The 26,581-nt window shown below is 32.4% G+C and overlaps 2 protein-coding genes across 3 annotated transcripts in view; one reads left to right on the forward strand and one right to left on the reverse strand.

Moving 5' to 3' along the window:
- The window catches only part of LOC128231713 (small G protein signaling modulator 1-like), a 69,398-nt gene extending 43,223 nt beyond the window's left edge, over positions 1-26,175 (forward strand). For both annotated transcript variants that reach the window (XM_052944820.1, XM_052944821.1), the window contains 12 exons: positions 446-510; positions 1,598-1,743; positions 2,478-2,546; positions 2,905-3,544; positions 4,398-4,538; positions 7,717-7,796; positions 14,956-15,080; positions 15,807-15,889; positions 17,303-17,412; positions 18,795-18,891; positions 19,585-19,752; positions 20,256-26,175. In XM_052944820.1, the coding sequence (XP_052800780.1) occupies positions 446-510; positions 1,598-1,743; positions 2,478-2,546; positions 2,905-3,544; positions 4,398-4,538; positions 7,717-7,796; positions 14,956-15,080; positions 15,807-15,889; positions 17,303-17,412; positions 18,795-18,891; positions 19,585-19,752; positions 20,256-20,344 (1,813 nt within the window). In that variant the 3' untranslated portion in view covers positions 20,345-26,175. The remainder of the gene's footprint in view (positions 1-445; positions 511-1,597; positions 1,744-2,477; positions 2,547-2,904; positions 3,545-4,397; positions 4,539-7,716; positions 7,797-14,955; positions 15,081-15,806; positions 15,890-17,302; positions 17,413-18,794; positions 18,892-19,584; positions 19,753-20,255) is intronic.
- Positions 8,753-14,007, reverse strand: LOC128231714 (sulfotransferase 1E1-like). The gene is made up of 6 exons (XM_052944822.1): positions 13,672-14,007; positions 12,956-13,044; positions 12,407-12,593; positions 11,774-11,877; positions 10,602-10,761; positions 8,753-9,742 (listed from the first exon to the last, which is right to left on the reverse strand). The coding sequence occupies exons 1-6, from the start codon at positions 13,730-13,732 to the stop codon at positions 9,624-9,626; spliced, it is 720 nt and encodes a 239-aa protein (XP_052800782.1). The 5' UTR covers positions 13,733-14,007; the 3' UTR covers positions 8,753-9,623.
- Positions 26,176-26,581: the final 406 nt, after the last annotated feature.

Raw genomic sequence — 26,581 nt, forward strand, 5'->3', positions numbered from 1 at the left:
ATGTTTGTGGTCACATGCTTTACATGTACTTTAATTTGTGCATTCAGAAAGTAACTTAACTTTGTATTCATACATGTGTCCAAAAGTCTACCAAAATGGTATAACCATTCCTCAAATACTGTAGTTATCTTTTTAAATGTACATCCCCTAATAGACATGCGATTGGGTAGGGGGTGTCTAATCTTGGGCACTGCAGCAATTTCACAGATTTTAGACCATCATTCAACTTATCCTTATTAAAAAAACACAAAACACAAATCAAGCTTCTTCTGTAGTCGGCCATTTTGTTGACTATAAAACTGTACCCTGCAAGTAGTAATGCATGGTTACACACCACCAAATTTTATGCTAGAGGGGCTCAAAGTGACACTTGTCTGATTAAATTATTTCACATCATAATGTATGTACAAAAATAAGATATTGCATATTGCTTGTGGCATTTCAGGAACACAATAAAACAGCTATGTGATACGATGAGGAAACAGATTATATCGCGGGCGTTCTACGGATGTAAGTTGATGATGTATTTCACCATTCGTGCATAAAACAGAATCCATCTATCGGAAGTAATTTTCCAGAAGATTTTTTTATTATACCGTAGGAAATTACACTTTGTCTTTCTGAAAATGTAAGACGATGCACATTTACTTGGGACAAGATTTGACATTATCTCCAGACTTAAGATATTTCAATGAAATTTGAATGTATGAGACAGTCGTGATAAAGCTAGATTACAGAAAATGAGCAGTAAAAGTTTTCTTTAAGCATGAGGAAAATGTAATAATTTTACATTGAAGCCTTAACCCTTTAGCACATAGACAAGTGGCCAGATTACACCTCCCTGTCAATAGCCATCTTACTGATAAGCAGTCCTTATCTGTATAGGTACTTTTCAGGATATTCGAAAATGAGCAAATGAATACAGCAGTATGACCTTAAAACCTACATGCCATTATTAGCTACATTAGATAAACTTAAGTAATTAGGTTTACATTGGTTTAGAGTTGAGGTATTAATACATGGTCATAACTGGACTACCTGTTTTTTACTTCATACATAGTTTTGCAACTTATGACAATAGTAGATTTTCATTTATCGAGGTGCAATTATGTTTATTTACATTTGTTTGGACTTTTGCTATCAAAACCCAATTAAGGCCAAGTCAAATTGATTCCTCGTATAGCATCACCTGAGTGGTAGGTTTGGGGTCTTCAGACACAAATATTTATTTTGTTAAGAATTCAAATATAGCAAAGAAAACTGCATTAACGAAGATAGCATAAGAAAAAAACATTAGTTTAGAAGTTTAAAATAAAACATAAACTTTAAGGCACTTTGGTATGGGAATTAAGGAACTTGCATGTTTACAGTTGCCTTTTAATATTTTCGATGGAGGAGTAAGTTTGTCCTTTTGTCAAACCATCGTTCACAATGTTAAATTTTGATGCCTGGAATCCTCATATAATTTTGATATCATTTGAAATGGTATGGCCTGCTGGTTACTAATTTGCAAAATAAATTATTAAAACTACAACCATTTTTATCTATACATATTCAGGACTTGCAAACTCAATAAATTTTATATATTCATGTTTAGGGCTGGCCCATTGTCGTCATCTAAAGACTGTGCGTACACACCTGTCGGGTCTTGTGCTACATCGGATATTCCCCATTGATCAGCCATATGACGCATCAAAGGGACTCACAGCGCAAGCATGGGAACAGATGAACAGAGCTGGAACGGTATGTTATAGACATTAGACTAACCAGATTTTAGATTTTATCTGTTGAATAACACTTTATGAACCCCATAGTTATTTCAATTTTTAGCTGGTCTGTATTTTGGAAAAAAATGTTTGGTATTGTGAAAGTATTTGTTTCAGAAGCAATGACCTTTTTGGCGAGTTACTTTTCATGCTAAAACTATAATCTTGGCAATTACTAAAAAAAATCGCTCAAGATATTCAAATGAAACTTGGTACACATGTTTCCACACAACATGCACCTTTAATGCATGTTAAGCTTTAATAATTGTTGAGTTATGTCCCTTGTTTGACTGGAAAAGAACTGACAAGTGTTGATACTCTTGATTTCCACACCAGGGCCCCGTTTTGATAAGATATCTTAGTCCTAAACCTTACACTGCGAGTACTCGGGTTCAACCGATGTTACGGGCAGAATCTATGTGATAATTGTCTAAAAGATATCTTTTTTTTGAAACGCAGCTGACGCCAAAAAGGAGTCAAGATCTAATGCCCTATGATCTTTATACCTAAATCATATGCTTTTTTTGGTAACAATTATTTAAGTAAAATGACTTTTACATGAAAATGCATTAAAAATTTTTTTCAATATTTTGCATCAACCATATATTGTGTGCCTTAAATGAGGATTGTACAATGAAAGCATAGAGGCCCATGATGTGAGTAAATATATAAACATTAATGATTGTATGTAGATCAACCCTTATATTGTAGGTGACTGGTTATCCAGACATATATAGACTGGTATACTATGGCGGGATTGATCATGAAATAAGAAAAGAGGTGAGCTATTTGACTGTTTCTATAATAGGATATGTAAGGATGTTATAAAAGCTTTATACTAGCACCTTAATTATTGTGTTCATCAACAATAATGGTCATCATCATCAATTTCATCATCATCATCATCATCATCATCATCATCATCATCATCATCATCATTAAATTAATGCCCTAAATAATCGGAAGAAATACTGTTGTTATTGTAGTTACATTAAGTAAGTTAGTTAGTAAATGAATGTTATTTTAAAGCAAATGCTGGTAAAATACCACTTAATATTTGTGCATCATGATTTAATGATCATATTACTTAATAGAGTTATGAGCATAAAGAATATATTCAATTGTATTTGATTTTCAGGTTTGGCCGTATTTGTTAGGGCATTATAAATTTGACAGTACGCAAGAAGATCGTGATTTTCTTGACAAGAAAACACAAACTCTCTATGAAAAAACTATGTCCGAGTGGTTAGCCATTGAGGCTATCATAAAACAAAGAGAAAAGGAAATAATGGCTGCCAACTTGGCCAAAATGTCGTCTGAAAGTACAGACGGGAACATACCATTGGTGAGAAAAGACTCAAGTTTAGACAATGATGTGTTTTTATCACAAAGTTTCGACTCTGACGAGTTTTCCCACCCAGAAACAGTTCCGGAAGAAAGTAGTGCCACAGGAACTACTTGTTGTACCCCAGACAGGAAACAGAGTATGGATTTACATTTTGAAGTGAGTGATAAGGTCACACAAACTGATGGATGCTCTTTCATGGAAAAGAGGGAATATCTGACGTCATACACAACAGATAGTCCTGACGATGGCCTCGGTGACTCGATAGCGAGGCAGAGTTCGCAGGAGCGGTCAAAACTTGACTCAGCTGATTCTGAGGGTACAGACATCTCAAAAACTGACCGGGAAGGAAGCATTGACCGCATGAGACTCATGAAAATGTCCGCAGAAAGTTCAGGGCTTGAGGAAGATGAAAATGAGGCAGATGATGAAGGTTATTTAAAATCAATGTGAAAGTTTGTTGAAAATTCCAAATATGTTTAATTTGTAATTATTACGAAACTAATCATTTCTTTAGATCATCTCTATTTAAAGACCACATGATATAATTGTTGGGCAGCAAAACAATTCCCTAGGCCTGCAAAAGAGATTAGGACTTGAAAAATGGTGTAGATCCTTAAACAGGAAACAAGTGTATCTTTTGTTAAGTGTCATATTTTCATATTGTGTGACTTTCTTGAGATGATGCAGATAATTTAGTCTGAAGTCAATTTTTCTTATCACCATGTTGTTGGGCTCTTTTTTAAAGACGAAAAGACCAGGTATAATGTCATAGCAATGGTGTTATCGTCAGTGGCATACGAACACTTTCTGTTGACAATAACAATAAAAATTATTTATGTTATAAACATACAACTGGGTATTCAATGTCTTCCATCACAATACCCATATATGTATCAAGTCTCATAACTCTGGCAAAATATTTTGAGTCGCACGCCTTGTTATTATGAGAAAAAATTGACGAAGCATTGGCATTCATTTGCCATGCTTTTGTTTGCCTTCTGGTCTTATTTTGTTGCCCGGCAGACACATTGGAATTACTTTATCTGGTGTTGTTGTTGTTTACCTCATCATCATAGGCGTCACACATTCATTTTCAATCAATACCTTTTGAAAGCCTTATGAAGAGTCTTTAAACAACTTGGTTTGCGCATTGGTCATGATCTGTAGGTCAAAGGTCAAGGTCTTGGTGACCTTTTATAGAAAACTTATGGGCTCTACCCCACAGGTGACTCATCCAGTTCCCTAAATTCTAGTTTGTATTTTGTTTTTGTGTGTTTTTTCAGAGGAGGATGAAGATGAATATGGTGAAGTGGAAATGGAAGATGACAGTATATTAGACGACATTGACAACCTAGCACCCGGTGTTGCCGGGGAGGACAAATCTACTCCAACTGTCATGTTAGACGAGACACCTGCTGTCGACGGTAGGTTTTGTGTATCAATGGTGTCCTGTTGTTTAGTTCTAAACAAATCTAAAAAACTTTCCGAAACATGTTTCAAATACAGAAAACAATTCTACAGTCACTGTTTACACAAACTATTAATGTTATATTTAAGATTATTTATCATACTTTGACCTTGAAATGACCTTGACCTTGCAGCGGCCAATGTTGCTCTTCAATTTTAAGGGCATTAACAGAGGAGGAATATCAATATTCATCCATATGTTTGGGAAAAAATGCTATATTCTGATATCATTTTTACTGAAATGGCTATTCATGATGGCCATTTTGGATTTCTCAGCCCACTGTGCTGGTTGGCAATTTTATGTCAACAGGTTGAGATTATACAGACTTCGCTCGACATTTTGGTACATGACATTATTTGTTCTAACTCTTGAATCTCCCTTGTTCTTAAATAAGCCAGTTTTTACTGGAAGTCACATCGCCATTACTGCTCACATCGTGGGGAAAAATATTGACATATGAAATAGCACCACCAGTGAATCAGAGTCATTTAAGGTAAACCATCCATCATTAATACAAAACACTTGCTTCTGGTAAAGTTTCATTTTAAAGTTTCAAAATGTTAAGTTTGAATATTTTTTTTCAACTGAGAGCTTTTTTATGCAGACATTACGTTACTTATACAAATAAGTAATATATCATAGTAATATAGTAATATTTTGTTTTATTATCTCCCTTTAATATATAATATAATAGTAGCCTCATTATGGTGTTATTCAAAAATGTAAAAAGATGTACCGTATATAAAAAAGATAAACCTGGAATGATCAACAATATCTAAAATAAACTCACACATTTTTGCATCCAAAAAAAATATTTGTTTCTACGAACATCTCCAAAAAAATATGGTAGGTAGAGAGGCATAGGTCGTTTTTTTTCCATATTTTATTTGAGAACCTGGGGTGCGTTTCAATAAAGGTTTTTATCGTAAATTGCAATTATCTTAGTGTCATAGTTTCATTATTTTATTACATATTTGAGTGAATTTAACTCGAGTCAGCATTGAAAATGAACACCGAATTGAGTAAATAAAAATAATCGATGTACATGTATTGTTAATCTTTATACAGGTTTAAGATAATTGAAGTTACGACTAAAATCCTTTATTGAAACAGCCCCCAGGATTCTGTACTAACCCATTCTATACCAGGTTGTATCACTACTGTAGAAAGCTTCAAATATAAATGGTCAAATGTTAACATGTTTACTCAACTATTTTTTTTTTATTTTAAAAATAAATTACTAAAAAAAATCCACATTTCGATCTAAAAAAAAAAAAAGTGTAGGGTTGGGAGGAAAAATATGGTCGGTCTGGTTAGCAGAAACAAAGACTTACCGCGGTATTCATTTTTATACAACTGATGAATGGCTTACCTTAACAGGAAAAGATAAAACTGGCATTTTCATGTCCCTCCAGGTAGCAGCTAATGTGATAATTGTTGCTTTGTGAAAATTAACATGGGTAAATGTGCTTCGCGTTGGTATCAAAACAGCCATGATGAGAATGTCGTGAAATGCCAGTACATCATTAAACCATATTTTTGCATTCACATGTCATGAATCTACATTTGTACGTCATGATGTTCGAGAATTATTCTGTTTTGTGTGATAACAGTACTATAAAAAGTGTTGTTGTTGATCGCTAGAAGGCATGACAATGTAGTTATTTATCCGTCAGAGAATGGTATTGACTTAAATGTTAACCAATAAATGATTGTAAACACCAGCCAAGAACTTTTGAGTACCGTTCTCACTTGAGTCTTTAAAAGCCAAGAAAATGCCCTTGACAATTCTACTGAAATCTTTTTGAAATAAAATTTCATTTTGACCAGTTATTTGCTTATAGTCAATTATTTTACATGTACAGGCAAACCCCCGTTGGCTCGAACTTGCTTGGCTCGAATTTCTCATTGGCTCGAACTTGATGTAAAGGACGATTTCTTTAAACTGAATGTAAGCATTCCCCCCTGGCTCAAATTTTCCGAGGCTTGAGGAATTTTGCCAGTCCCTAGGAGTTCGAGCCATCAGGTTCGACTGTAGAAGTTTTTATTACATGCTTTCTGGTGATTTATCAGTGAAACAATAGCCATATTTTACTGTGGCAAGTAGTGAAAATATCAATTTGATATTTTTTTTAACTGGTTTAAAATTTGAGCTCTCACGTCAAAATCAAACGTCAGCGTGCATAAGGGATGGGACACAACCTCCACATCATTTCTAAAATGATATCCTTTTTGCTTAAAACTTTGCAGGTTTTTCTGAAAACTATAATTATCTTTCATTTTAAATTTTTTGAGGCATATAATAAAAATAGTTCGTTTTTTTATATATTTTTGTATAACTGCAGTAAATTTCACCTCTGGAAACCAAAACTAAATATTTCACCTGTGGTTAAATTCCTCCTGTGAAATAATAAATTATTAAAGCGACACACTTATTCAAAATCAATACAAACACATGTATAACGAACATCATTTTTGACTGATAAACCTTGAACCACTTACTAAATAATGCATTTATGGAAAATATTAATTACTGATAACAAGATTGTAACCGTGTATTTATTAGCAGAAAGCGCAAAAATATTAAATGATTGGTGAATGCTAAAAGATTTACTGTGATCTACTATCGTCGCATTAGGTTGAAATACCGAGTTTTCTGCACCTTTCTTTCAAATTTAACTCGATATACATCATAAGAACCATTGTTTTCGATATTTATTCATCTTTTTGGAATATTAGAACAATATTACTATTAATTGTGGTACATCTTATTTGGGAGTAAGAGTGCATCTTTAATATTTAGTGCTCACTCAGAGAAATATACTATGATCTTACACTGAAACAAATCCTCCCCAGGGGCAGAGCCAGTATTTGATTTTAAAGGGGGTGTAACTTAAGGTTGTAACTTTTGACATGCACATCTCCCTCAGAACTGAAATTTATTCAAGTGTTATTAGGGGGGTCTAGGGGTACCCCCCCTGAGAAAATTTCAGACTTGTGAATCAGACACCTTTACCACTAGATTACCCTCTTCTTATATATTTGAATACCTTAGGATTGTTGATGGTTGATATTTAACACATGAGTACATATTAAGTAGATGTAAGAGACAGTATTTCATTCTGTATTTACAGAGCGTGTACGTCAACTGTCCACGTCCAAGGAGAGCCTCATGTCCCCAGCATCACCTGCATCCAATGGCGGCATCTACTCAGTAAGTATCAGAGTTTCAGCCATGACAGGAGCTGTGTGTTGACGTCAGCAGGCTATGCTTTTGTGATAACATGGTTAAGATTATAACCTACTTTTCCAGCCAATGAAAATCTGCTAATAGGCTTTAGTTAGTACCACGCTTCAAGTTGAACAACTTAACAGGCATGACTTCATTATTTGGTTCCATGCCTGATAAACTTATGTCATAATCCTAGTCAGATGGAACATATTCTGTAAAATCTTAATGACTAAGGGCTCACCTGCTCTACTAGCTGAGCTCCCTACACTTTTTCTTAAACTTAAGATTTTACATTAGAAGCTCTTAATATCACCTGGTAAAGACATAGATAAAATTCATTTTATAGTTTGATCATCTAAAGATTTGTTCAGATCAACTATTTCTAACTAGTGAATTACATACGTTTATTGATTATACAACAATATTTACATCCACACTTAATTTTCTGTTTGATAAAATTGCCGTTCATTTTGCATGGAACTAGTCAACCTTTCATGACTTCTATCAGTAGTCAGAGTTTCGTAAGAAAGACCTGAGCCGTGCATAATATAAAACACAAATTAAAAATCTCAATTATTTTCTTCATGAAGGTGAAAATCACTAATTCAAAACCATTATTACCACAAAGATAAACTAGTGATACGGGAAAATGTAAATATAAGGATGAATTCTTATTTTTCGTGCGTTCATGCAGTATGACAGCTTGGCTGTGATTTTGCAATTTTCCAAGAAGTGTGCGCTACAGATTTGCAAATCGTGGCCGAGTGTTCATACTGTTAATTGTTTTATCATATAAGTTTGGAATAGAATCTAGATATAGTTAAAGTTATTTCCAAAAAAACGTTCCTCGATACAGAAATATCCTGACGGTTATGAATAAGTAAACAAGAAGACACTGGAAATCTATGTAGATTTATTGTTTTGTTCTTAAAATATATGTACAAAAATTTGTAAAACGTGTTTAACTACAACATCAAATGTTATATGTTTTGAGATCATTGCTAAATTTAATTCGACAATTATGAAATAAATGAAATTATGGTTTAATAAATCATATTTTTTTATGCAAAAGGATGTTAAAAAATTATTTTGTTAAATTATTGCACTTGACAAGTGAACAGATTTTTTTCTTTAAAAAATCAATAATAAACATTTAAAAAGTTTTTACCCAGTAATAAATATAATACCGGTAAGCGCATTATATTATCATAATTTAATAAGCACTAAAGCAGATCTATAAAGAGATTACTAAATGAAAGAGTCCCATCTTAAAAATAAGACTAGAGTAAATGAAGTCAAAGAAGCAAAAAAATAAACTAATTTTTTTTTTTTTTTTAAAGAAGCCTGAATCCAAGCTCCAAATAAGGTTTTCAATAAGTAGGACATATTGGACTTAATCCAATGTGTTTTGATATGTTTTATATTGATGCATTTCAAAGTTCAAACTCCATTGAGTTTTTCATAATTTTTAATGTATTTTTACACAATCAATCCTTTATTGGAGCTCTGCTTAATTTAACTTACTTAAATGGAAGTCTGCTGTTTGCTTTAAAAAAAACACAACTTTTCTGCACATATTTTACAACCTTGATTTTCTGACTGTTATAAAATCATAAAAAAAGTGTCATAATGTTAAAGAACTTAAAAAATGGCTAAATGATTGAATCATCAAAAAGTTAAAATTCGTAAACTTTTTAAAAACCATGGGCCAGTGATGTCTATTTACAGCATGGGTGTGTGCATATTTGAGCCTATTTAGACTCATAAGTGGGCAAAGCCCAATGGATGAGTGTGTTTACACTGTAAAAATCATGAGAGTAGCCTGCGCGGGTCAAAAACTGTCACATCTTTCAACAGTTGATGAAATAGAGCATGGAAATCCTCTTGTAGTTGGACTGTAAAGTATTCCTTCCAAATACCTGGCTGGGCTGAAATAAGAGAAAATAAGGCCACACTTAACACATAGTTTGTTTGGCAATACCTGCCCAACTCACCAAAATCTTTGCGACCCAAAATTATTTTTTTAGCCTCAACAGTTGTCATATTGATATTGTTTTTACCCCCCCCCCCCCCCCCCCCCCGCAGTAAGGTGAAGGGGATATAGTAATGGCGTGTGTGTAGGTGTGTGTGTGCGCCTCAGGTCAATCTTTTCTGAAGTGTAATTTAAAAAGTCTTCGTTTAAAGATAGATCTCATTGAAGAGAAGTGCAATTCTCATGAACCATATCTTTGACTGCAGTATTTTTTGAGTAATTGCCCTTAGTTAAGTTCATACTTATTTTATTATCCAGACCATAACTTGAAAAGTCTTCAAGGTATTGGACTTCCAACTTCATATTCAAATAGATCTCATTTATGAGAAGTGCAATGCACTTGAACTATAATACTGGGTGGAGTATGTTTTAAATTAGTGTCCCTTTTTTAAATGCTACTGTTCATAATTTTGCGGGGGATATGGCGGTCGGTGACTACTCTTGTTCATAAAAGAATTAAAGGGTAAAAAAAAAATTGGGTTATTTTCATCTTCTTGCGGCCATATTAGCAGCCATCTTGAATTGAAAGCATCTTTGAGAATAATTTCTTTCTGGGAACATAAAAAAAATAAAAACTTCAGTCATCATTGATTAACTTTATGCAACAAACAAAATGGTGTTCTTTGGCAGTATGGGATCTCTCTTGCCAATTAGACTATATTGGGCTGAAATAATAAAAAAAAAAATCCAAAATGTGAAAAGCCTACTGTTAACTAGAGTGGCCAAAATGTTCCATATTCTATTGTGTAACTTACCAGCACTGTCCCTATCCCCATCATGATCAGTGGTTTTTTGTCGTTTGCGACTTGGCTGGTCAGACTCGGACACCAGCTGACCACACACGCTGGTCATCGTGTCCCGACTGACCTTGAGACCCAGAAATTCACGCAGGCGACACACCTCCTCCTCTATGTTCTGATAAAAATATTTTTTAAACTTATTTATTTTGCATCTAGTTTTCAAACTAGTTATTCAAATGATGTTTGCTCATCTTGGTGAGAATAAAAGCTCAGGCTGGCCCGGCTATCTCACACAGTCTTGAGCTTGTTAATCAAGGATCGAGCTAAGTAAGCTATAAATGTTTTTACATGAGTTTTAAATGAAATGATTTTAAAAATAATCACAATGAACTATTTCCGATTTGTAAAATTAGGTTTAAGCAAGTAGTCAGGGTAAATGAAATAAGATACTAAATATTTTGAAAAATTGCGACCTGGAATCAAATGGTTAACCAGAACTGGTGTAAATAAAATGAATATACAGAATATAAATCAACTAAGTGACCCAGTTTAGTAATGTTTTTATTTTTATTTTTTATATGCATTCAAGAAATTAAAGAATGCAAATTATTCAAGCATATTTTACGATGGTTACATTTTATGTGAATGTGATGTGAATCTTATGCAGAACGACTCACAACAAGGAATATGTATTGACGATAGTTACTGATGCACACACTTGTTTACTGCATAAATTATGCGGATGAAAATAATTAATCTATTTTATGTATACATACCATCAATTTATCACCCTTGATCAAATGAATTTTTCATTACTTACTGGTTAACAGCTGCATATAATTACTGTATGCAAATAATTGTACACATTTCATGATAGAATTTTATTTTTTATTTTTTTTAAAACCCTGAATTAACAAAATATCTACATACATGCGATATAGTGGGAAAAATCCCCTGGATTTTCGTTTTTCAGTCATATTAGCTAATTTAAGAAAGAGCTTTTAAAGTAGAACATTCAAAGAGAATGCCCAAATTTGAGTGATTTATGACTACCAATGAAAAACCTCTGATCAAGGTCAAAATCTGCTGGAAAATCCTCTCCAGAATTATGGCATGTTTTCCTCTTGTAAGAGTTCTTGAAAAACCTCTGACTTAAACCTGAGTATGATATTGTATGAAATTGTTACCTGTTTCAATGAGTTGTATTCCACGATATGTCTCTGGGCCGACACTATGTGGGAAAACACGGCACTCCACTGCGTTGTGTGTCTAAACCAATCTCCTCCGAAACCTGGGGAATATAGTAGATTTTGGTAGGGAACAGGTGGTGGTGGTGGTGGTAGTGGTGTTGGTGGTGGAGGTAGTGGTTTTGAGAGTTATAATGATACTTATATGATGATGGTGGTGGTGGTGGTGGTGGTGGTGGGGGTGATGGTGATGGTGATGGTGATGATGATGATGATGATGATGATGATGGTGGTGATGATGGTGATGATGATGATGATGATGATGATGATGATGATGATGATGATGATGATGATGATTGTGGTGGTGATAGTGATGATTTATGTGGAAGTTGTAGGGGTGCTGGTAATGGAAAGGGTAAGGATGATGACGATGATGATGATGATGATGATGATGATGATGATGATGATGATGATGACATGATGATGATGATGATGATGATGATGATGATGATGATGATGATGATGATGATGATGATGATGATGATGATGATGATGATGATGATGATGACATGATGATGATGATGATGATGATGATGATGATGATGATGATGATGGCAATAATTGCCTGAATACCTGATGAATCCTTCACAAATCCCTGAAGAAACGTGCTGAATGGAACGGTTCTTTCAAACCCTGCTTTAAGATATTTGGCCACAGCGACATCTTGAGAGTTGCGGACGACGTAGATGACCTTCAGGGCGTTGTTCTTTATGGTTTGAGTGAGACATTGGTCGGGGAGACGGTTGATGACAAGGTGCGCCTGTCAATGGGAATGACAATCCATGGTTTATATTTGATATAATGATGGAGACAAACATGGAAAAGATATAACCATGGGATTTGATACAAATGTTAGAACATTATGAAAAGCTTGATACTTAGGTTTTGGTTTAAAGATATTTTTAAAGTTACGTCCCTTTTTTATGTGGCAGTAAGTTGTAAGTAAATATGAAAATGATATAATGTTGTGTAATGTAAACATTTTCCTCAGTTTGTATGCTGACGCTAGGAAAATTGAGTTTAAGGTCTTTAAACCTAGCACTGTTTTAACACATACTATTTCCATATTAACCATCTTGCCCAAATCCTGGGAATCTGTTGTTATAATGGTACAGTTGTTACCTGAGGTACAGTTGACTGCATGTGGGGTGGCATTGACTGGTTGGCTGTGCTTATCAGTTTCTCACAGATTTCTTGCACCTGCTCACAGCCTGCAAAAGTGTTACCACACATTCATACCCCTCAAAATCAATATAAGTGATGCAAAGCAACATGATTGCCTTACACTAAATATATAATATAATTAATTATAGCAACAACAGTGGCTAAGACGTGGTGTTAGCTATTTTCTTCTTCATTAGACTCATAAGAACCATTATATAAACACACATAATTGTGAAAATCAGTTTTTTTAATTTCAATTTTAGCATTATTATCTTTGATATAATGGGCTTTGGGCTGATTGCGCATTTAACAACATGATTAACAACATCATTGATAACTTTTAAACCTGAACTATTTGATGATGTGCGAATATATTTAAATAAAACAAATACAGCTGAAACAGTTGTCTCAAATCTTGTAAGGAAAACACTGCAAATTACAAGTGTATTGACTGTATTCGTTAAACTGCTAGAGCAGTAAAGATTTGAAAGTTAAAAACATTGTTAACTTTAAAATAGTTCTGAACAATCAACCCAATGAAATTTGTTACAAACGAATTACGTATTTATCATGTATATGTTGTTTTATGACTGTATTCTATTATTCTGATAGAACCAATTCAAGTAAGAAACATAATTCAAATAATATCATATACAAATGCATCACCACGCTACCTGAGAACTGGTATCCAACAATAAGCACGTCATTTGGAGTGGATATATGGAGTCCATTCATTTTTCACTTTTGAAACAGTCACTCAGATACAACTCAAGCATTGAGGTTAAACATCATTAATTGAACACACAGATATTACTAATTTAGTCCTCATATATTTAATATTTCTGAAACAAAAGCATTTTGAGTTTAGTTTTTTAGTTAAATCCTCAATTTGTCGAGAGTTTAAAGCAAATTATCTGTCAGTTAAGAACTGAAATGTTCTGAATTGATCATACTGGAAGTTTGAATCAATATCGGTCATGTATGCTTAACAGTGTGAGTCGCTATGTTTACATTGTTAAAGCCTAGCATAAGAAAGTAAACCTGGTTGTAGTATTGAGCTAAAAATAGCAAGCCGTAAGCAGTCAGTTAGGCGGAAGAGATTTGAATAACTATTCTTAACTCACAGGGATCAAAGTTCAAGGTTGAAGTCACGGTTCATTGCTTTGATAAAATATTCCATCATTTGTAATGATGAGACGAAATAGTGCTAAATTATACACAAATGAATTGTTGTTACATTAACATAATGGTGATCATTTTGCATGAATAACACACTATCAAAAATGTCTTATATTACAATAAATAGTTTGAGAGAGAAAAAAATACACCAAATAATTTATTAAAGGATTATTTTATTCTAAATTTGCATTAATTATAACTATTTATGCAACCTTTTGACCCCAACATGTTTTTAAAACTGTTATTTTATTAATCATTTTGTAGTCAAATGTAGTTATATTTTTGTAGTATAAGAAATAGTTAGATGACATGAATTAAAATTTTAATGATTAAAAAGGGCTCGATCAATCTTTATGACTTAGAATGGGAGTGAACGAAGAAGGGAAGGAGCCCGACCTAATCATTAAAATTTTAATTCAGGTCATCAAACTGATGTAGAATACAACCTTATTGGCTGACACATTGTCAAAAACTGACGCAGGTATTGTGTATAGGATAAGACTAGTGGCAGTGGGCGGATCTTTAAACACCCACGAAAGTTTAAATTCTTTTAACACGTTATAGTCTATCTGCAATTTCATTGGCTGTAAATGTAGGTTGTATGATAATATAATGTTAGCTACAATAATGAGTATTCAGGGATACTTTTTTTATTTTGACATTTCTTATGTATCCCTGTTACGAGTTTGCCATATACCGGGTATATCATAAAATCGCTGAAAGACTCGTTGAAGGTGGACTAATTAGATATAATGTGAAATCTTCTTGTATATTTTCAGCCTGAACTATTGGACAATGTGGCGTTAAACCTCCACCGAATTGACAAGGATGTACAGCGATGTGACAGGAACTACTTTTATTTCAACATGGCCAACCTCGAGAAACTGAGGAACATCATGTGCACGTACGACATCGTTTACATTAATTAATCTTTATTTTTAAACTTGTTTGAGTAAGAAAACATGTCATTAGTACAAAGCTCTTGGAAATTGTCACTGTTATTGCAATAAATAAAACCAGAGATATATTATTGCTCATTTTAACTTTGGCCTTTTTTTTTAAAGTGTCATCATCGTCATGCAAAAAAACATAACTCAAAAGACGTTAAAATCTGGCTTTGATCATTTTTGAGTTATTCCCCTTGGTGGAAAAAACCCATAAACATTTACATTGGCTATGAATCTAAATCTTTTTCAAGATATTACATAAACCTTTATACAATTGTTATCAATGACATTTTTCACATAAGTAGCAAGGCCCATAACTCTTGCTGTATTGATATTTTTCATTTTTTATGCCCTTTAATCATTTAAAAAAACATGTGAATGCTTCAACTTTGGCCATAGTTTAAAAACGGCACAAGATTTTTATATCAACTTTTGTTCACTTGAAAGTGATAATGACATGCACTTGTGAAGCAAGTTCCATAACTCTGACTTAAATATTTAGTGAGTTTATGTCCCTTGATTAACTAAATAAAACAGCTAAACATTTGCCTTGGGTGTTCTGTAGGTTTTATTTTTTTTTTGGTAAATCTAAGTATCTTAAATTAAAGACATGTAACCCTACCATTATAAGAGTTTTACACTATACACTGTGAAAGGCCCTAGTTTTATTATGTGCCTTGTAGGTATGTGTGGGAACATCTGGATGTTGGATATGTCCAGGGCATGTGCGACCTTCTAGCCCCGCTTCTGGTCATCATTGATGAAGGTAAGCTAACATTAAGGAAGGTAGGCCAGCATTGAAGAAGGCAAGCTAACATTGAAATATGTAAGCTAACATTGATGAAGGTAAGCTTACATTGAGGAAGATAAGCTGATATTGATGTTGGAAAGGTGCTAATAATGATGATGATAATCCAACATTGATGAAAGCATGCCAAGATTGATCAAAGTATGCTACAATTAATAAAGATCAGCTAGCATTTAATAAGATAAGCCAATATGCATTAAGCAAGCTAACATGGATGAAGGTAAGCTAACTTTGATAAAGGTACACTAACTTAGATGAGTTAAGCTAACATTGATGAAGATAAGCTTACTTTAATGAAGGTAAGCTAACTAAAGATGAAAACAATCATTGATAAAAGTAATCTTACATTGGTACATGTAAGCTAACATTGATAAAGGTAAACTTACATTGATAAGGTAAGCTAATTTTGATGAATTTAAGCTTAAATTAATGAATGTTATAGAACACTGATGAAGATAAGAAAACAAATGGCATACATGCCATATCCCCCGGCGGGGGGAAAATCCCCCGAAATTTCGATCCATACCCCGGTCTCCCGGCGGGAGATAAAAATTCCCCGGAATTTAAAAAAATAAAAATAAATTTTTTTTTTTTTTTTTTTTTTTTTTTAGTAATTTTACATCAGGCAATAATGACAAAGTGAAACCACAGTATGTGAGTGTAACTAAATGTACAAATCCACAAGGGTGAAATGCCAAAAGGAAACTTTAACAACAAGTGATCAATTACTTTGTAGTAATTATCAAAGGCAAAGAAATATTACTATTTTGGAAGGAAGAAATTAATAATATTAATTATATTCTCTTATTGTCTGAAAGTCATCAAAGCTGATTGAATTAAGCACAATTTTTTTAAAAGGCTTTGGAGGAAGTTAAATTTAATTTAATTGTCTCGAAAACATATTTTTCCAATGACATATTTTGTTCTGCAAGTGCATTACAGTATGACATGACAGTGTGTCATAAGAATATGATAAATCATGACATAAAATAATTCAGTATAATGAAAAAGTTAAGAGGCTTTTAAAGCAAACTTTATGTGAAAACCTTTTTTCGTACTTGCGTCTAAAAATACTTAAATATTTCGCCAACTTAGACCTGCTAAAAAAATCCCCCTGAATACAACCAAAATCCCCTGAATTTTCAGCCTTTTGAACAAATCCCCCTGAATGGTCTCCAGAAAATATGGCATGTATGAAATGGCATTTTTCATTGCGGCCATTTTTGGTTTGAAGACAATCACAGTGCAATATAGTGTCATGTTTATGGTTTAACAAATGCTTAATTTTAAAGGTAGTTAGAAATCAACAGGAAAGTTTATTCAGTACATGGAATTTTTCTAAATCCTTTTTCATGAATTTTGTTTTTCTAGAGGCAAAGGCGTACAGCTGTTTCTGTGAGTTGATGAAGCGCATGTCGGCCAACTTCCCCCACGGTGGCGCCATGGACACACACTTTGCCAACATGAGATCTCTCATACAGGTATTGACCAAAGAGCCCCTAATTAAGTCAGGGAATTTGTAGGTGTAAGCCCTGCTTTCTTCTTAAATTTCAAAACAGTGGAGCTTTCCCATGGTTTAGCTATGACCCAAACTAAAGTCATATTATGCTTGCGCTCTGATGTAGAGTTAATAAATTGACAAAATTTCAGAAAGAAGTTCTTATAACAAGTGCTTTTCATCCAACAATCAGTAGTGGGGGAGTGTCTAATATGTTACTATTTTTTAACTTTAAAGCAACAAATCATGATTTAACTCGGCCACAATTTATCCTTCAAGAAAGGAAATCAGCAACTTTATCACATTGGACTTCGCCAATTTTATAAGTTGATTACCCAAGTTTAATTTAATATATCTGGGGATGATTGTTCAGAACTTTGTTAAAGTTAACAAGTTGTAATCTCCATCGTTGTTAACTTTCAAATTTTCACTGCTCTGGAAGTTTAATGGATACACTTGTGATCTGCTGTATTGATTTGAGCCTACTGTTTTAGCTGTAATTGTTTATATTTAAGTATCATGTATGTGAGCACATCATCGAATAGCTTACAATTAAAAGTTAACAATGATATTGTTAATCTTGTTGTTAAAGCTGCACTCTCACAGATAAACCATTTTTACAACTTTTTTATTTTTATCTTGGAAAGAGCAATTTTTGCTTAAATATCTGTAAACCATTGATAAAAGTTTGCGGACAAAAGATCAGATTGCAGGTTTTCATATTTCCGTTCAAAATTAATGTTTTATGGCTTAAACCGTTACTAAAGTTTAAGAAAAATGCATAAAACATCAATTTTTCAACTTAAATGTAAAAATCTGTCATCTTATTTTTTGTCAGCAGTCTTACATTACTGGTTGCCATGGATTTTTGCAAAAATTGGCTCGTTCCAGGACAAAAAAATAAAAAAGTTGTTAAAACGTTTAATCTTTAACTTGAACAAAGTTCTGAACAACTGGCCCCTTGTGTCCCATTCTAAATGTACTTTTAAGGACATATTAGTAAATTTTGTTTTTAAAAATGATTAATTTCATTGCTCTTAAACGTTACTGTATATGTATTCATCCCAGGTGACAATTTCTCGAAAAATCTGAAATGCCATATAACAGGATTAAGCTAAGCTTACTATTATTTTGTTATGGTAGAATTTGAGAAATATTTACCTTAAGGGTTTTTGGTGAAATTATTTTTTATTATAATCAGAATAAACTAATTTCTATTTAGTAAAATCAAGTATAAGTAAGAAATTTAGCTTCATAAAATATGCCACTTAAGCTTGTTGTACTTAATAAGAACTTTAGAGAAATTGACGCCTATTACAATTTCCATGGCTGTTAATCTTTACTATATACATCTATTAATCCCAGATCCTGGATTCTGAACTATTTGAACACATGCATCACCATGGCGACTACACACACTTCTACTTCTGCTACCGATGGTTTCTACTGGACTTTAAAAGAGGTACATATAGTTTGTAAAGGATTGTTGCAGGAAAGGCAGTTAAGAAAAACAACGCTTTAATTTTATACTTCTTAGTTTAATTGATGTACCGGTAATTCTACATTTTCATTAAAATACAGAAAAAAAATGCAAAAATTAATTCATTGGAAGAAATACAGTCGAAACTTGCTATGTCGAACTCCGCTATCTCAAACTTCCGGTTATTTCGAACTTTTCTCGAAGATTTTGGGTTTAGTTAGACTTGTTTTGAATTTGGGTTATATGGAATGTTCGTTATCTCGAAGTTTTTCCAGAGGTCCGATGACTTCCACATAGCGAGTTTTGAATGTAATGATATATGAATATGAGACATAATGTAGAAATATTTGCAGTGACAAATGATAAAATGGTGCAGATGACAATAAATGGATTCATATTCTTCGGAACTATAATCAAGCTTAATCATTGCCTTCCTAAACAAACCATTCCTTCATTCATTTTTTTTCTCTAAAAACCAATATTTTTTCCTAAATTAAATTTTCTTTATATATATATATATATATATATATATAGGATATTTTATTACCCTCCAGTTGATAATAACAATCATTTAAAGTAACTCCGCTTTTGTAAATGTATAAGTGAAAACAAATAAAAAATCATGTAATTTTAAAACGTTTAAAACATCAAGGTCATTTTTTATTTCCTTTTCAGAGTTTGTATATGATGATATATTCCTTGTGTGGGAGACAATCTGGGCGGCCAAATACATCAGCTCCGCAAACTTTGTGCTATTTATAGCTCTAGCTCTCGTGGAGTACTACAGGGAGATAATTCTTGACAACAACATGGACTTTACTGACATCATCAAGTTCTTTAATGGTATGTTGACTTTATAACAAGGATTTTAATGGTATGATGACTTTTCAACATGGAATTTTAGTGGTACATTGTGTATGTTGACTTTATTTTTATGAAATGTCAAGATTTTAACAGTGATTTTACTGGTAATAGTATGTTGTCATTTTAAGATGGATTTTTAAATTTACATGATAGTTCTATGATGTTTTATTGAAACACAGATTGATCTTGAAATGATCTCTCTGATTTTTTTACAATTGTACATGACCTTTATGAGATTGCTTACCAAAACTTGTATTATCATTCTCCTTTAAATGATGTTACATGAGAGTGTGGTCTTGGGTTGAGGGGGGAAAAAATTACCCAGAGGAAAACCATTTTTCCGGCCTTGTGGCCACAAAATCAAACTCACAAGGACCCAGACTGGGAATCGAACCCTGGACCACTTTGTGAGAAGAGAGTGCTTTTACAACTGCTCAAACCAACAACATTTACTATGATCTATCTATGATTTAATTTTTCAGAAATGGCCGAGCGTCATGATGCCAAACAGGTGCTGAAGATTGCCAGGGAGCTGATTTTGCGACAACAGACACTCATAGACAACAAATGAGACCAACCCATTAATTATGTTAAGAAATGAGACTTTAAATGTAACCCATTAATTATGTTAAGAAATGAGACTTTAAATTTAACCCATTAATTATGCTAAGAAATGAGACTTTGAATATAACCCATTTATTATGTTAAAGATGGGACTTTGAATCTAAACCAATTATTATGTTTAGAAATAAGACTATGAATTTCACCCGTTAATTATGTTTAGAAATGAGACTATGAATTTCACCCGTTAATTATGTTTAGAAATGAGACTTTTAGTCCAACCCAATTATTATGTTAAATAATGAGTCTTTGAATTGAACCCATTTTTATTATGTTAAGAAATGAGACTTTGAATTGAACCCATTTATTATGGTAAGAAATGAGACTTTGAATGTAACCCATCGGTTATTTTAAATATTTGACTTTGAATGGAACCCATTGATTAAGTTAAAATAGCAAATAGCACTTCCTTATCAACTTGTATCACTTTTCTGTATAACAAAAACAATTTGTATGTAGAAATAACTGATTAAGTACCCCAGTAGGTGAAATGTTTTTTCTGATATTACTTTTAAATGAAAAAAGCAACCTCATCAAGACATCAGTATTAGACACTAACTGTTATTTGGCATGAGTCTGCATAAGTCTGTTGGACTAGCAACTTACAAATTTGAGGAGTCCCATTAAAAATCAAAAAGTTCTGAGCATAAACGACATTCATTGAAAAAAAAAACCCAGATATATTTATAGCTTATAAGCTTCAAAAACATTTGTTTTCAGGAAATGATAAGATTACTTATATATTCAAAGGAGCACTTATTGTTACTGTATTCTTTTGCCTGAGCTAGGAGACTGATGGACTCCCAAGCTCCAAAATCTAGAAGACCTTGCCAAATCTTTGGAATCTTGGATTCCGGGGCTCCTTTTAGCATCAAAGCTTGAAAATACACATTATATGTTAGTAAAATGTCTTGTATATACCTGATTCAAATCAAATTATGTTTATTAATTAAGGTACATAAAGGTTTGTGTTTTTTTAAGTATGACGAAATTTCTCACTGTTTAAAAACTGCTAGATAAAATTATGCAGTATTGAAAGAATATTTGATTTCAGGCAAATTTGTGTGAAAAAGTTTTAATGACGTTACTGTCTGTAGTGTAATAGGGCATTAATATTTTCTATAAAAATATCAGCTTTTTTGTATGCGTTTGGAATATCATAACTGTCATTTAGTGCATTGAATATATTTATGACTGACTTTTTATATTGTTATATGCACAAATAATCGTTTTCATCTGTCAGATGTGTTTTACTAAGTAACTATATAATTATAAAATGATTTAATTTTGTGACGGTTTAAATTTTGTTAATATACCAGTAGCCAACCACACTATATTGAAAGTTCAAAATTTCATTCTTTAATTAAGAAACATATTGTGTTGAGTTATAGAAAAACACTTTCTGTGACTGCCATTGGAATATCAGGGATGTGATTTGCCCGCGGATCTATTGAATCCAGGGATAAAAACCAATGGGGGCCTTAAAAGCACTGCCCAAATCCAATGCCAAAATGGTTTCAGCCGTTTTAGCAGCTTGGTCAGTCACATCCCTGAATATACTTTTAGGAAATCTTTATGATATTGGAAGAAAAACATTATGAATAGTTTCCGCTAGTCACAATAGTATCACCACTACTGGTTTTCATGATATGTTTTGCATTTTTGAAGCTGTCTGTTAAACTTGCTATTTATTTGAACGTTATTTGTTTATATAGGTATTTATTATTTTTGCTAAAAACTATTTACTTGGCATAAGCGGGTCACAAACCAAATTAATTGCTAAATAAATCCAAATTAATAAGAAATTATATCTTTCTTAGTGTTTGGCACAAATGTCTCTATACTAGTCAGTAAGCATGTATAAATTACTTAATTGAACTCAATTTTTAAAACTAGTTAATGACTAAATGGATATTTGGCAGTTGTTTCTGCCAGAGTTAAAGAATTAAATACAATCCCATTTTGGAAGCATAGGCATAAACACTTAGAAACTTTGTTTGAAATATATTTTTTATATTATACTTATTTTATGAATGCTTATATCAAACTATACTTTAAAGAGACTAGACACCAGTTGGTCCCAAAACCAACAAATACAGTATTTCCTCAAAACAAGCCTAGATTTATCAATACACGCTAGTATGAGGCCAATTATACATCATTTACATGATTAAAAGAATATTAAATTTTTGTTGCTGTTTCAACTTAGTAAACCAGATTAAAAAAATGCATGATGGTTTCCCAGTTTATAGTCGGTTTATTTAGCATTTAGTGAAAGTCATGTGATTAGTACAGATACATATACTGACGCTTTTCTTAAAATAATTGGAATTTACATGGTAGACAAACCCAGGAAATTTCAAATTGGAAAAATACACAAAAACTGCTTAAAATACATGTGTTGTAAGCAATGTGATACATCAGTACGTAAGATTCAATGCGTTGTACACAATGATATCAATTAAATGAACTTTTTTGACAATTTACTTTTTATCTTATAATGGTGTCTAGTCCCTTTAAACCTTAACCACTGAACCAAAATGTCAGTCTTCAGGGGCATTGAGTGCAATAGCGTCGTTTGCAATGCAATGTTTTTTTAGTGCTTGGTGGACACATTTAGTGATTTTGTTTTGTTGTTTAAATAATTAGTGATAAATTTGTATACGTCCATATATATATATGAATCATGAAGTTTAATAGACATAAATGTATATGGTGATTATTTTATTTTTCATCACTTGTTATAGGTTGTTTAGAAAAAACACAGTCACCATCATTCATTTAATTCCACTAAAAAAAAACCTTAAAAAGCTGAAATTGATTTTGATGTTGACAGAGTTCGGAATAATCAGCGCAATGATGATGTTAACAATACTGTTTTCTTCCACAAGTTTCTATACAAACAAATTTTAGAGTATATAGATCTATTGATCAAAATTTATTTTCTGTTTGAGTGATTTTTATCTCTACATCAGTTTCTTTCAGACATATAATATTTTTGTTTTGTTTTATATGACTTCGATCTATTGTTATTGATTTCTTTGATCAGTTGCATATCATTTGTTAAGTATTAGACCATCTTTGGTCGAAAATGTATTACTCCATTGACAGGGGGTCCAACGTTATTTATTTTTGTGGAATTTTAAGTGAGGGACATGTTCGATGTGGAAGAAAATGGCAGGTTCTTTAAGTATTTTGGTGTTTAAAGGATAAATTGACCTGGTAAAATTCTGCAAAAAAGTTACGTTGGACCCGCTGCATTAAACACCCTTTGAAAATTGATTGCACAAACCTTGTAGTCATGAATAATGAATGAGGTGATATCCGGACATTTGATTGGACGCCTGGTGAGACACAGGCGTTATGGTTTAATTTGAATATTCATGTTCCTTTTTTCTACAGAATATTCATCAGAGTAATCAAACTAATAAAAAGTGGGTTCTGACCATGGTATTAGACATCTATTTCACAATGGTTATTATTTATCCATTTAATAGAATCAGTAGTATGATCCATTTGTAATTAATTTCGTGTTGACATTGGATGTAGTTTGTTATTGAGTATATTTTCATCATGAAATTTGTTTCACTTTTGGTTAGATTAAGTTTTCATACTGTGGTAAAATTACCCTTTTTAAATAAAGTGATATTCTTTTGAATCAAAGTTCTTTTTTTAATTCAGATACATTATCATTATTTACATTAACTATTTACCAGTGGATGCCCTTGCCGTATCTTGTTAGTAAATTAATTTTGATATTATCGTTCTGTTTTGTAACACAATTAATTATTGTATATTTCTGTTGTTATTTATACTTTCATTGATTCTACACCTTCAAAACAGTATGACACATCAGTCAGTTTTTACAGATACGAGTACAACTAGGCACTCCAGAAATTGTGGGCATACGAATTCTGAAATTGAAAGTAGAAATCAGGAATGAATATCAAAGCTAAATGGCTGTATGTATACATGCAAAATTGAACTGGTTACAATTTCAATGAATATTGGTGTGCAGAAAACTCGAAAATGCTTGTTTTATTACTGAATTCTTGCTGTAAGAATTTTCATGTTTCGCCCCGACAATAAGAAGTTTTTGAAGTATGGTAATGTACCAAGTCTCATTTACACCAGTCAAAAGGTCATTTAAGGTCTTATGACATGTATTATTTTATATTTCTGAGAGACAGTATGGATCTGACATGATGTATTATCCGAACCCAGTAGGGTTACAGATACCAATCCATGTCAGTTACTATTGTTATTTACTCTTGTTATAATCAAAATATTTTTTACATTCCATATTTTTCAGATATTTATATTTTTATTTAAGAGTTTTCACTTTACAGATTGAATCTCATATCCAACATGTTTTGGTTGTTGCTGTAGTTTTGTGATCATTATTATTGCATTTTGTTATGTATGAAAAATGTTATACATATTTGTTACCCACCTTATTTGCTCTTATTATAAAAGCAAAACACAGTCATTAATGGTTGCCCAAATTAATCTTCACATAAGGTCACAACTTAAAAATTGTTTGTTAAGCATTCCTCCTACCCAGATTTTAAGATGTGGGTAGGTTGATATTTGTTATTTGATTATTGTTTTTAACCTTAAAGCTGCACTCTCACAGATTGACTGTTTTGACAACTTTCTTTACTTTTTGTCTTTGAATCAGCCAATATTTGTGTAAATATCTTGAAACCAGTGATACATGACTGCTGACAAAAGATCTCATCGCAGTTTTTCATATTTACATTTGAAAATTGATGTATAATAGCTATTAGCAATACTTACACTTTATGAAAAATCAAATTTACGGCAATTTTTTAAACAATGGAGATCTGTTCTATTGTGTGTTATCTTATATATGACTGAATTTAAGGCATTGATACCAAAATAAACTGATTCCGAGACAAAAACAAAAAATATCAAAACTGTCAATTTGGGAGAGTGCAGATTTAACCCATTTTTTTCCTTTGAAAAATAAAACAAAAAAATAAAATAATATGACCACCAGATAGGCTCAAAAACTGTCAGGTTGTGGATTGTCGGTTGGGATTTGCCAAACAAAAACTATTTATTAACTGTGGTCTTAGTAAAGTTAAATGATGATCTTATTTTACCCACAATGCAACACTTTGATAATATTGTATTTAATTGTGTCCATACATGTGATTATTTCCCCAACTCAACTGTAACACAGTGTTATGCAGTTTGAAAGAATGCTTATATCTCAAGATGATGTGTTTTCATCTGAAATGTCCTACCAATGCTATCACATGATTATTATATTGATGTTTAATGTAAATTAAGTCCGTATTGAATCAGTCACAACCTGTGTCATTTCATTTAAGATTTACAAATCATGTGACCTTTTCAGTGAAGTTGTATGAAAGAGACTGAAGTATACTTACAAAAACTTACAGCTTGTATATTTTTCGAAAATAAAATGGGCCCCTTTAAATTTGCCTTTAGTACTTTGTTACAAGTAGACAAATATATATTTTTGAATCACAGTAGCTACATTTTACATGCTATAAAAAAACACTGAAAATTATTTATTAAAAATTCAATCCAAAAATTTTAGCCTCATAATTTAAGTGTGAGAAAATACAAATTAAAGAAAAAGTGCTGATCACCAGTGGTTCGAAATCACAGCTATTTACACATTGGCACTGTCTCTGGGGCAGTCTATCTGGAAGGTCACATGACTTGATGATGTCACTTCCTGTATACTAGTTGACCAAATATTGTTGGAATAAATTCGTCAAATCATCTCCTTGTTGTGCTTTTCTGTCCTTATAAACTTGGAAACATTAAATATCTGATAATGGATTATAGATACTTGTATATTAAAGTGACACTCTTATTTAAACTCAATACATACACATGTTTAACCATCATAAATTTTATGTGATAAACCTTTTACTACTTCTACCCCCTACTCGCTAAAAAAAATATGTACTTTGTAGAATGCATATAATCTAATATGATGGTTTGTAGTCCCCCATCCTGTTGCATACTACATTTAATGTTGGCTAATGCCTTTTAAAGCACTCACAAGATCTGTAAAACTCCTTTTGTGCTCTCTGAAATTCCTGGAGTAAGTAAATAAAATAGTTAGAATATTAAATAGGAAAAAATGCTTGGTGATGCCCTTTTCTTTCATCACTGTAAGCGC

This window comes from Mya arenaria, chromosome 4 (genome assembly GCF_026914265.1).
Source record: "Mya arenaria isolate MELC-2E11 chromosome 4, ASM2691426v1".
Taxonomy (NCBI): Eukaryota; Metazoa; Mollusca; class Bivalvia; order Myida; family Myidae; genus Mya; species Mya arenaria.

Bases quoted from the DNA above. Each gene is read 5' to 3' on its own strand.
- LOC128231714 (XM_052944822.1), bottom strand. From the start codon at position 13,732: ATGAATGGACTCCATATATCCACTCCAAATGACGTGCTTATTGTTGGA. The intron at 12,594-12,955 runs GTAACAACTGTA...TCCCATTGACAG, and splicing joins TGCAGTCAACTGTACCTCAG to GCGCACCTTGTCATCAACCG. The intron at 9,743-10,601 runs GTAAGTTACACA...CTCTTATTTCAG, and splicing joins TGGGGATAGGGACAGTGCTG to CCCAGCCAGGTATTTGGAAG.